The sequence below is a fragment of the Antedon bifida genome, chromosome 1 (assembly GCF_963402885.1).
Source record: "Antedon bifida chromosome 1, ecAntBifi1.1, whole genome shotgun sequence".
Taxonomy (NCBI): domain Eukaryota; kingdom Metazoa; phylum Echinodermata; class Crinoidea; order Comatulida; family Antedonidae; genus Antedon; species Antedon bifida.
Genome location: NC_136226.1, coordinates 24759183 through 24772784, shown reverse-complemented (window position 1 = coordinate 24772784; position 13602 = coordinate 24759183). Strand labels below are relative to the sequence as shown.

General features: G+C 30.8%; 1 protein-coding gene across 6 annotated transcripts in view; it reads right to left on the bottom strand.

The window, feature by feature from the left end:
* The window catches only part of LOC144846872 (diacylglycerol kinase zeta-like), a 67707-nt gene that overhangs the window by 15344 nt on the left and 38761 nt on the right, over positions 1 to 13602 (bottom strand). For all 6 annotated transcript variants that reach the window (XM_078703580.1, XM_078703579.1, XM_078703583.1 and 3 more), the window contains 8 exons: positions 8031 to 8162; positions 7255 to 7392; positions 6297 to 6419; positions 5411 to 5581; positions 4423 to 4505; positions 3714 to 3888; positions 702 to 772; positions 31 to 182 (listed from right to left, as the gene is read on the bottom strand). In XM_078703580.1, the coding sequence (XP_078559706.1) occupies positions 31 to 182; positions 702 to 772; positions 3714 to 3888; positions 4423 to 4505; positions 5411 to 5581; positions 6297 to 6419; positions 7255 to 7392; positions 8031 to 8162 (1045 nt within the window). The remainder of the gene's footprint in view (positions 1 to 30; positions 183 to 701; positions 773 to 3713; positions 3889 to 4422; positions 4506 to 5410; positions 5582 to 6296; positions 6420 to 7254; positions 7393 to 8030; positions 8163 to 13602) is intronic.

Sequence of the window (13602 nt, the reverse complement as noted above, 5' to 3'; positions counted from 1 at the left end):
CAAACTAAAAAAAAAGGACTTGTTGCAAACCTCTAGATTCATGGAAATCTAAAACAGTCGCTGCATCAGCTCCCAAACTGAAGTAATTATTAACAACGTTTAGTGGTAGTTCATCCACAACCCTTTCGTTCTCCATTGGTGTATAGTCAACTACATGATTTTTCTCCACAAATAGATCCCATCTGTAACATAAATACATTTTTAAATATTATCATACACCAACTTGAGTGTCAACTGATAGATTTTAATTTAGCCAAATATTTAAAACTTGTAGTGAAAGTGGCTGAATGCACATAAACTGGATAGAAAAATGTCTAAAGCTCTGTCTACACTATCAAACTAGTTAGAAAAAAAAGTGCGTTGTGCCAAAATATGGTAGTAATATGACATTATCATGTTCATATATTGGCACATCACATAAAGTAATATAAAGTTTGACAGTGTAGACCATGGAGTCTCCATGTGTAGTCAGAGATTTACTTTAAAATTCAGTCAAACATATGTTTTATGGATTGTAATTTAATTTCACTGCCTTAAGGAGCACACTGGCCCAGTCTGGGAAAATACCCCCTTCCCAGGCACCACATGGGTTTGAATTAAAATTTAGGTTAGATTGCAGATATATCCTGTCATTCCCTACAGAATGTGAATATGATTTTGAGGAAAACAACAATCATAGTGAGTATATTTTGTATACAAACCTGTCAAGCTGTGAAACAGGACCATCCTCAACATAACTTAGTATCTTAGAAATTGGCTCGTCAGTGTAGCCCTAGAAAAATAATACATTTATATATCATTAATATAATATTTAATAATTTTATTAATACTCTCACTTGTACTGAAGACAGGTTAGGGCTGCCCGAAAGCTCTGCAAAATTTCTTTCTGGCTGTTTTGATTAAGGTTTTTGTTTATTTAAATGTTGTATCTCCATTGAGATCTAACCACTGATACTCACAGCATTTTCATTTTTCAGTAATTTACCTTTGATTAATATAAATTAAATATCTCTATATATTTACACTTCAAAATTCTTCCCTTACATACAATTCATGTACAAATAAATCTCTGTACTCTCATACTAATCACTTTTTCATTATTTTATTGGATATAAAATACATTGAATAATCAAACTGTGAAAACAAAGAACTTGTTCAACTAATGAAGGGAAGCCAGTGCATTAAATACACCCACCAATTTGTTATTAATGTCAATATGTGTTTTTCAATAAAGTGTAAATAATACAGATTTATTATAATGACAGTTTCCAGTGTGTTTCCTTACCAGGTGGAAAGCTAAAAAGAGATATCTCACCATTGAGGTGAAATCACCTGCTATCGAAGTACATACAGCATACACCTTGATGACATCATCAATTCATGGTGCATAACTAATGTGCAGTTAATTCCAAAGGTTCTGTCACATTATGAAACATGCTACAACTTACATAATAGGTTCATTTTTACAAAATTGGAAAATCTATTGTTTGAAATTGTGGTCATACAAAACAACATAAAATGATATGATAATAATAATGTTCGAAAAACTAAACATATTATGTTTCGTTTCATTTGATATAAAAACAACTAGAGTTACAATGATTTTTACAATTTTTCCATTTAAATGTCAGCGTGTTTTATTAGGGCCTGTTTCTGCTGTATAACCTCAAAATACGGTATAAAATACAGTATATTTTATACCATATTTTTTAGTACCCTGTTTCTGCTAGAAGTACTATCTTGGGTGGTCATGTTAAAATTCATATTTTGTACCCAACCTGCCTTTCGATCCAAATGGGGACAAGTTATTCCTCCCTTGCTCAAATTAGAATTTGTTATCTTTGGCGATGTTGTAGCCTTTGCATTCAGTCTCTTTTTGTTTTTTTATTGACTTGTTTCAGCAAGTCTGCAACCCGTACTCTCTTTTAATTTTTGCTAAATTATCTTTCTAAATCTGGCTGTCCTGTTTATTCCTTTTAAGTTTCCCGAAATCTTTGTTCCCCAACAGATTAATTGCAAATGTTGTGATGTTGTTCCTTACTTTCGTTGACTATAGACTATCCATGTGTAAAAAGCTTACAGAAAATGAAAACATACAGTATTTTTTTATTGGCAGCAGAAAATGATACACAAAATACAGTAAATACTGTATTTCATCCACAAATTTAGTGGGGTGAAAAACGGTAAACTTTTGCGAGTATCATTTCTGCTGCCAAAAATATACCGTATATGTGGTATTTAGAAAATCTATTCGGTGTTTTATTGATACAGTTCTAGAATTTTTTATTTTTCTATCAATAAACACAGGAATTAAGGTTGACAATGATACAAAAATATAATGCTTTGTATCAGGACAGGGATGAATGATTCAAATCTATTCAAGCTAGGTTCATTTACCTCAAATTCTACTATATTACATAAAAGAAGTTAAGTAAGGTTTTTACATGTTTTTTAGGATAATTCTTCTTTTCATTCATACATTCATTAAAGCATGCAAGGTTAACACCCTTCGTGTACAATGTACCCAAATGAAGTAACAAGGATGAATGATTCAACCTGAGGAGTAGGCTAGGATAAGTTAAATTGCCTCAAACTCTACAGCATTATGCAATTAATACAGTTTTAGGCTGAATTATAGTTTTCTATCAAAAAAATTGACATCTATCTCAGGAATTAGGGTTAACACTCGATATGTTATGATTTAAGTCTCGTCAAAAATTTTAAGCACAATATCAAAATAATTAATTCCAAACGTGAAGACATACTTTACTTCCGTAGCAACATGATTAAAAGCCATATGATTCAAAACACATCTAATAATTAGTTGTTAAAGAACATTATGAATTTGAACATCAACGAATGTTCATGGCATTATCAGCATCCACAATAACTATGACATAATGCAAATCATTAAGAATACCTTACAGATAAGCTGTTAGCAAGGTCAAGATTAATTCCCATAAAAGCATGTTATTCTATATTTTATATCCATTTCTTTACTGATCAAAAAAACAAACCTATGTTATCTGTTATTAATAGTACATTTTGTTCTGCTTAATGCAGTGGAGTTGAACAGTGATATGCGTTAACCTTCCTGGATTTAAATACTGGATGGTCTGGAATTTTCCCTATAACCAAATTTATAACCACTAAAGAACGTGTTCAGACACATTGTTCTATAGCTATCATTGTTTAAATTTATAATTAATTAATTATAATAATAAATAATAAAAACAATATTATGAATAAAATATATGGTAATACAGAGAAAAAACATAATATGTTTCGGTCTATTTAAAATTTAAAAGTCTCAATTATGTGTTTTGTGTCTGTTTTAGGAGTAAAAGCAAATTTACAAAGGCGAGCGGTAACATTAAGCAGAAAACCGTGTAGTTTGTTTCATGTAGAATCTGTATCTATCCTGAGCGGAAACCACCATTGTGTAAATGGTCATAAGGAACAACCGTCAAAGATTCTAAATTTTTATTACCGTTACCACTCGTCTGTGTAAATTGCCAGTAGATCTTCTGAATGTAGGAGTAATCTAGTTCAGCCTAGTGATTAGTAATCTACTATAGTGATAACATTAAATGGAGAACTATATTTGATTAGTTGTAAAACAAATTATAAATAATGCTATATACACCAGATAACAGAATAGATGAATGACCATACTACATTTTTGTTTGGAGAAATACAGTATATAGACTTACCCCTCCCCAGTTTAATGTTCGTGCAAGATCATTTCCTGTTCCCAGTGGAATTATAGCAACAGGAGGAAATGGCTTAAACTTGAGTTTGTCAAGTTCCGATAGGATCCATCCAACAGTGCCATCTCCTCCACCTACAAGAATCCGTAGATTAGGTACTTTGCGATACACTTCCAATCTGAAACATTTTAAGAAAACAATTTACATGATAAATGAACTACTTGTATAAAGTAACTATATGAAAAACCTTTTATTCCTTTACATCTAATTAAATTGATAATCTATTATGAAATGTTTTATCTTTGATGCCATAGAGTCAACAAAGGCAATTCAAAATTTAACATTGTGTAGGCCTACATATACAAATAAAGGAAGGCGATGTATGACTTAATGTAAACCTGTCTAGTCTGCCTGTCTGTTTGAAGTAATAAACAGGGTAGGCCTACCAGCTTCTAACAGTAAATATGTGTGCGTCTGAATATATGAAACCTTTTAACATTTACATAACTTTAAAATTGAATAACAGTTATTACCCCGAAAGAAGATTAATCCCAATAAATGGATTGCGTTGACAGTTTTCATATATTCACAAATTATATTTTAGAATAAAACAAATAAAACTACAACCAATGTCCAAGGTTAATTACTTGTTGTGGGTACTGTTGACCGTGAAAGGTTTTATTTTTAAAGTCCTTTTAATCTTTATACTCACGCTTCTCTCGGCCCATCCAGCATTAGGTCAAATACCTGGCGGGGATTAAGTAACCACTGGAATTTCACCAACAGCTTAGCACCCTATTGGGAAGAAGCAAAGATTCATGTAATAACAATGATTTGGGGGAATATTCAGAGGGAGTGGGGAAGGGGAATTCAGAATATAAACATATAAATCATTTAAATAGTTCTTTTTCTTATTTTTTTAATTATTTATTTATCCAAATAAAACAATTGTTAAAAAATACAGAAAAAACATTAAAATATGAAAAGGACCAAGGCTAAAGCTTGTACGTGGCTGAAATTTTACAATGCTAAAATGTATAAAATTGTTTAAAAATGCCATATGAAAAAGGTACAGTAGCTAGGCAATGTAATTAATTACTGTAATTAAATGCAACTTATATAATCTTTTAACGAAATGTTTAATATTTATATTTTAATTGTTCAAGTCATTACAAATATTAATATATAATAATATATTAAAATAGTAATATGCCAGTCATTCCCCCTTGTATTCCCTACTGATATTGTAATAACAATACATTATGAATGTAAGATGAACCATCTTCTTTCAGTAAACTTGGTTATGGGCCAGTTGTAGTCACCATTGGAGTGAAATACTAAGTATATACAATAAACATTTAAGATGACTTGGTTATATATTTTGATGTCATTTCTATATATGTTGTAATGTGAACTTTTAAATATTTTATTAATTGTATATTGTAAATTCAACAATGCTTACCTTGTTGCAATAAAGAATTTTCATATTTGAATAAACATTGGTGGTATTTACTTAGATAGGAGAATTGTATGTGTTTTATTGTAATGTGTTTTTCTCGCTCTTAGTGTAATTGGTGAAAATGGCGACTGTAAGTTTTATAAAAATGCGCAAATGTATGGTCTTTTCTTTCGTAGATTAGATGCTGTATATTGTAAACATTAGTTTTAGGATGATGAGCTTTAAATAATGCAGAACTAACCTGATTACCACCGCTTTTTGGATTAATGAAAACAAGTAAAGGCTTGACATGAGGAGATGGAATTGATTTGATCACAAAGGGTCTTGTCGGCTTGCTTTCCTCTTTTTTGCTGCTCACTCGACGCTTTGTTGATGAACGTCGTTTCCTCCTTTGTGATGACTTAAAAGACGTCTACAAAGAAATTCAATCATAGTTTTCTGAATAACAGATTTCTCTTTTTTTTTAGATTCTTCTTTTGTTGTTGTTGTTGTAATAGATCACTGATAGTGGAGTATGGTAATAATACATTCACTTCTTTTGCCCAGGGTTAAGTTAGGAAGAAATCACTCACTAATCACCATCGTAAACTTGATCAAGGTGAAAGAATAGAAAAAAGGCTAGAAAAGAATTACCTTGCTCGTACATGGTAATATTAAGCAGCGCTTGAAGACCAAGAGTGGTCAGAAAACTTATATTAGAATAGAAAAATGTCTTTAATTTCAAACACAAAAAGATCAGTTTAGTATAATGCTTAGTAACCTATGTACTATAGCATAAATTTCCATCATCCATGATTTCCATCAACATGATGTGCACAAATAGTTAACACCATGGCTGATAATGTACAATGTGTAATGTTATCATGGCCATAGCAAGAGGTTAAAAACAGACAAGGCAAAGATGCTTTAAATATAATTATTAATATAAAATATGACCATCTGTGCTGGGGAATTGGGGTGGGTGATGAAAAATGAAAATTTCATAAGAGGCAAACGAGGCGCTCCAGCCCTGGTTGTCATTTTGCTTGAGCATACAATACAAAATGGGGCTGGTAAAATCTTTAGCGGTAGTATAGCCCATGGTTGGATATGAAAAAATAATGATGCAGATGTAAATATATACTCACCGGAACTCTTTGCTTGGGCAGACGAATAATCCATGTTGGTGGAATAATGCATGATGCAAAAACTCCAAGATTACACGGTTCTTCAATTAGACCCATTGTAAAACAAGACACTTTACTATGATACTAAAACGAACAAAAATACATAGTTAGTGTTATCTGAAAGTTCTGAATTCTCTTACTTGCTGTATTACTATTTTTGTTACTGTTTCAGTTATTATAACAAATTTTATATGTAATCTTAAAAACGATAAATTGATGTTCAACAGTTGGTGTAGTAAAACAGCAAATCTATCGAAAGGGAGTTTTTAGTAGTAGGTAATTTTATGTGTGTTATGGTAATATGTTCTTTTGTATGTATATGAATTGTAATTATCCAATTATTTTATAAATATTATGATTGCAATAAAGATGATTTGAAAGGTATGGTTGACAACCATGTACCTTTATTTTCTTTGAGACATAAGAACCTTTCCGATGAATGAAATAAAATATTGATTTCAAAGCTATCAATCATATCAGTTCAAATTGAGTTCAAAATAAGGATGGTATTTAGAAAAATATGAGGAACCATATTGCAGTTATCATTCTCTGATACAATCATTCTATATGATTGACAATTGCTTTGCTTATTTTTTTTATCAGTGTTTTTAAGATTGTCAGAGTGTGTAAATAAATGTTATAAAACAAACAATTATTTTATAGTTATAAATGATATTACAAGGTTGAATGTTAAAATATTACAATTAATTTATAGTTTAAAATGATAATATTGAGATTCAGTGGATTAGTGCTTGGGTCATGCACTCTCCGCTTTGACAGCTAAAATTACATTTTACTATTAATATTATTATGTTAGAGCTTTCCCTTTAAAAAAATCCAAGACCCAACCATGATATACAAATATATTGTGTTTATTATTTCATTTAGTGTTTAAGTATACAAACAGTTGAATACATACTGCTACTTTGCACCAAGAACAACTAATCGCTATGATGTCTTTTTGCTGGAAAAGTTTTTGTTGAAAGCCACGAGCACATTGTTTACATTTTCCTTCTTGTCGCCTTCTGTGGACCCAGTGATGTCGTACAACTAGATTCTAAAAAAAAGACATTTTGAAAAGGTTATTTTTAAACTGAACTGGACTCAAATTTAATAGATTGGTGTAAAACTATTATACCGTAGAAGTTACTCAGGACTCAACAAAGTATCCTAAAAATAGAGGTGTCTCCTGAATGGATATGTTCTGGCATGTATGTTAATAATAATAATATTTATTAGTTACTCTCTTTTAAATCGGAGGAACACTCTCGTAACAAGAGGTTTGACCCACACAAAATTACAGTCATAGTTATTACAATATGTATAGATACAAAAGTTAATAATGGTTCACAATTACAAAACGTCAAGCAGTACAAATATATTGTGAAAACTAAATTAACTCAAATTTAAGCATAACAGATGTGGAATCTTTATAAACTTGACAGAAGCTGGGACCACGATATGTGATGAATTAGTGATTTCAGGTCATTTTTTAGTATGGAAATCTCTGTGATGAAGTTGAATATTACAGAATTGAACCTAGAAGCATGGGATTAGAAAACTGACATTATAACCACTCTACCATTGTCAAAAACATTTATTGGATTTACCTCTTCATTTATAGGATTAACACTTACATATCGTAGACTTATGTGCTTAAATAATAATCTATCAGAAATATCAAAGTTTACTTACATCACGGTAATTTCTAAAACTTGCATCTCTGAAATTCGGTTTACACTTAAAGTTGATTCTTTCAAGCTGCCTCATACAAGATGTATGTACAATAATTTTACATGACGAACATTTTCTTCGTGAACCAGTTTTCTGCATAATTAAAAAAAAAAATTATCGATTAAATATATTTATAAGATGCCTTGGGTCTTTCAAACCTGTTACGGCACGGTTCCAGTCAGGCGCCATCAACGTCAATGTTTCGTTTTCACGCAGCTATGCGCATATCAATTGGCGCATAGCCGGAACTGTGCCAGGACAGGTGTGAAACCCTTTGTACCATGATGCACTGTAAATTCCCTCATGCTTGTTGTCTGTATCCTTGCATTTATCAGGCACTATTATGCAATTGCTGAATTAACTGTGTTTTGTATGGCTGCAGTTAGTCTATTGCATAATTATGAAGCAAAACATCTGTGAAGTGTCATACTATATCAATCAGCTATTTCTCATAAAATTTGCAAATAAAACAGATACAAATACAGATTTCTTTTATTATCCAATATAATGGAAATTACAGTGCTCATATCTTTGCTTGCCATACATAAATATAAAAAAAAGGAAAAAAGAACTTTCTAACAAATCTTTTGTTATAATGTCGTATCCCAGCTGGGTAGAACGAGTACTTGTAACGGTCCGTCTGTGCATTCACCGTCCTCATTCTACCACTTCTAAACTAAATTCTGAGTCAGATAGTTATAAAACGATTGAGCAAATTTCTTCGCCTATTAAACCAGGATTTTTCAGTAACTGTCCATTGGCTATTTACATAATCTTGTGATTTCGATTTCAACCATTTTTTACAACGATCTATGTACGATTGTCTCCGTTTTTTGACTAGTAGTAGTAAATAATGATAGTAGGGGAAGGTAAGCCTGTCTTGCGCGTAAAATTATAAGCTATCCATATGTATAGCACGCCTATTGTTTGAGTCGCAGTTTCAAAATTCAAATTCAAATGACTAAAATAATAAATGTTTGATTTGATATGATTTATTTCGATACCGTACAAGAACAAAAATAGATAAAAACGAAACAAAAAAACGCAATCATTTTGTATGGTACCAGGTGTGACGTTGTTAAACGTATACATATTGCAATTATTAGTTGCAAGAAATGAATTGACAAACAACTATATGAGATCAATGAGAGAGAGTATCTTTCTTCATTCCAAAGCATTCTGGGAACTCCCAACTGTGACATCATACACACATATTAGATATAGATAGGTATGTGACACCAGGGAGGGATTTACATCTTGAGGGATAGAAGAGTGACAAATAAATGATAATTTGTACATTTAAAAGTGTTTCCAACATAACACCTTTTTAATTCTTAAAATATCCAAGACAAATTATGCAGAAAATCATACCCTCTGGTGTGATTTTAACGCTAGATGCAAATTATGATATTATCAGTGTGTTTGTTCATTATAAAAGTTGGTATAGATGAAGTTAATATATTGATTACAATGTAAGTTATTTCTTCCTAGGGAATTTGAAAGGTGTTACGTGAATGAGTTATTTCATTTTAGTGATTTAATATTTTGTAATCTTAGCTAGGATTAGGATTTTTCATTACGTTTTCGATTTTTTTTAAAATTTCACCTTATTTATAGAGGGTGACCCTAAACAGCGTATGCTGACAATCAAGGGCTCTTGATGAGTTATGAAAAGTGTGTGTGTGAGACAGTGGCTGTGTGTATACTAGTACCCCGGGGTAACTTCCTACTCGTCTTGAAGGATTTACTAGGTTCGTTAAAGTGCACATGAGCCAGATGTTTACACTGGACTTACGGTTTATATTCCTACCACCAGAACTATGGAGTGAGTGAGGCTCGAACCCTTGCTGATGTTAATATGGCAAGGTATTACGGTTCCACTGTCTTAAGCGCTTGGCCACTCACTCGCCTTTCTATGAAACTGGTTTTGGTAGTTATAGCTTAATTTTTACTCCGTGTGGAAAATAACTCCTCCTCAATAGAAACGCGGGACATAAACACCAAGATTCTTATAATCATCAACAACAAAATCGTACAACATACATGCTAACATCAGAAGAATGTTTTAGGTCAACATCACCCTATTTATTATCAAGACCAGGAAAAGTAAGAATGTGCAGTGTGTGACGTGACAAGCAGTATCGACGCATAGTGGCTATGAAAACAAAATTAAAAAATTATGACCGCAGATGGTCGTACAAACTCAAATATTCAATTCAATTCAATTCAAAGTAACATTTATTTTCTTCAAATAAACAGTATACAAAATTGTGTAAAGAAAGGTAATATGAATGAAGAAGGCATGTTCAAAAAAGCAAAAAGCTTGTGGCAGACATGCCCAAACAAAGACAAGATTTAAACAACACGGAAAATAAATAAATTAACATTACATTGTAATGTGCTTGTGTGCGAGCTTTTTTGTTATATATTAATGCAGAAAACAACACATTCAAAATTCAGTTATCTTTGTAATCTGGAAGAAAATGTGGAAAATTGGGAGTATGATGTTAGGCCGAGAGACGAGTCTAAAATCTCCTGACCAAAATGGGAGTGTTGGCATGTACAGTATGGTACAAGGCCTAAGATTCTCATCACTAATATTATCAAACACCAATTAATCGATTTATATAGTGCCATTCCAAGAGTTATTGCTCATGGCGCTGCAAAAATATCAGAAAATGTGAGTTTTGAGTAGTGACTTAATAAAAATAATGATATTTGTTTTAATGTTCAAACGTAGGTGGTTCCAGAGCCTAGGTCTACGACTGAAAGTCAAATCTCCCCAAACTGTTTGCTCCACGGAATGTGCAGTAGCACCTACTTTCTCTTGATTGTCAATAATTTTGAGAGGTATTTGGGAGGGCAACTATTTAGGCATCGAAACACCAGCAGCAGGATCTTAAATTGAACACGCGACTCCACGTATATCTCTACAGTAGTATGTATTTTCAATGTCTTCAATTTTCAATTTTCACCACTAGCTGTCGTTGCCGCTTCCTAGTCACCAGCAAAGCTCATTAACAATTACATCTTTGCCTCATCCGTTTGAAACCTCTCACACTTAAGGCCATTAACTTTTACATCGTTAATGTTACACATTATCATCAATTAACTTTTAATCTCATAATCATCATCAATATCTTTCCAGTACTGAATGATTACATATTATAAGAATACATTTTGTTTGGTACAAAATCATGTAAAACATTCTTTAAATGTGTTGACTTAGAAAAATGAAAATCTTTCATTTGGTCTTGACACGAATTATTGATTCGTTACTCCAGTTAATATTGAAGCTCTGTCACGTTCCCTACATTCCACATTTTAAATCAAGTTATATGCAAATACAGTTACCATAGCAACCACAATACTGTCTACTAGAGTTGCAGCGAAGAGCAATTATCGGTCACAGTATTATAGTGAGAAGTGTATTGGCAAATGATTAAAAATATGAAATAGGTGGTAGCGCTTAATTGATATAATAACATGGAGAGAAACTACTGTTCCATGATTAGAATCTAAATATAGAACATTCTAATAATATATAGCACTCAGAATAATTCAAATGCAACCACGAAAGCCACAACAGTGTCTGACATGGCAGATATAATTTGATGAATAATGAATGCTATATATAATTAATGTTATACCTGGGAATTCTGCAAACAGCACTTAAAAAATAAAAAACATTAAAAAACATATAGAACAAACTGAAAAATTAACATTAACCTACTATTGTTATATAATTAAACCATTATTATTATTAATTACAGAATAATCATTAATGGATTCTATTTATAAGCATGTACACATTCGGTATTTTGAAATGTTGGGTGCCCTACATCAGGATCTTAATTTAGTTTCAGGCATGACGCTAACAAATTCATTGTAAAACAATTCAAGTTCTTTTACAGGCAGAGAACATGCGAATAAATATTCATTATATTAGTAATGAAGAATGTACATTCAATACAGTTAGTTAATTCAAACTTTCGGAGATTAAACAAGGTTAGTTAAACGAGGGGTCACTAAACGCATATACCCTACATCCATCAGGACATTTTTTTAAATAATATAAAAATACACCTTTCCTGGTGTAACTGCCAAAATGAAATTAAAATAAATTTAAGGAAAGAAAATTCAAATTTGTATTGAGACATTACTTGCATATTTTTCCTATCACACTTTATCAAATATCCTCACATCCTAGTCTATCTTCTAAATTCTGAAAATTGTTTAATTTAAATCCCACATGTGTCATTATGCAAATTTCTTAAATTGGTAAAATGCAGTGATGTGCAATAACACAGCCAGTAATCACAGTTTAGTTGACATTATTGTATAATATTTAATGGGAAATTTCATGAAAAAAAAAAATAAAATAGCATAATCAGTCTGTATTCCCATTTGAAAAAATAACATCTTTAGGTAAATAAGTTTGATTTCAATCCCATTATGCAAATTTAGCAATCGGTAAAATGCAATTATTTTTTTTTTAAATCAATATGTATAATAAAAATTCCATGAAGATCATATTTTAGTTGAGAAGAAAGATCAATAAATTGGCTTTTTCTTTTGAAGATGATTAAATTATATAAATAAAAATTAATTTTAATTTGCTTTCTATTCTGCCAAAACATCTAAGAATGAGATGAGTTAATATATTAATATTATATAATAACTAACAACTACAACTCATATTTAATTTGGCAAACAATTTTTAATGTCATAATGCAAATTATTCAGATTTTCACATGTGTCTTTATGCAAATGAATCAATTTTAATGCAGTCATGCAAATCATCTTAACATGCAGGTATATACCACATTGTTGGCAGCAAGCTTTTTGGAGGAGATGGAGTTGCGTCTATTATTATGAGATGACTAAATAAGAAAATACAATTCATAAAACAGTTAAATTTACAAAGAATTAAAAAGTAATAAAATAATTATCTACATACTAACATTTTAAATGAAATTTATTTGATTAACGAAAAGTATTATACATTATCTGTTATAGGCATATGTGTATCACATGGATTGGGAATGTCGTGTATAGATAAAATATTGTGGAAGAGAAAGGGAGAAGGCCAAAATAGTAAATTACTGCCTTTAACAAATTATTGAGTAAAAATAACTTTCAAAAAATCTTCCACACAATAATACCTTAAACCTACTATATTGATTGTTAGAAATGATAATATTTTTAAATGAAATAAATTAATAACAAAGATTATTACAGACAATACTTAAAATAACATAGCATATAATAAGTATAAATATAAATAAATTGTAATTGAAAATAATTTTTATCAAAAACAATATTCATATCCTCATTGCCAAATAAAATTTGTTACATCTTAAGAGAATTTTTTCATATATTATAATAATTGATTTTCAATATTCATTCATTCTTTCTATCTTTATATACATGATCATAATCATAAACTATATTTTCAATGAGAATCATTCTTTGAAAAAATATTGATTGAATATAAGTTTATTACTGTATGGCTGTTTCAACATTAAGATAT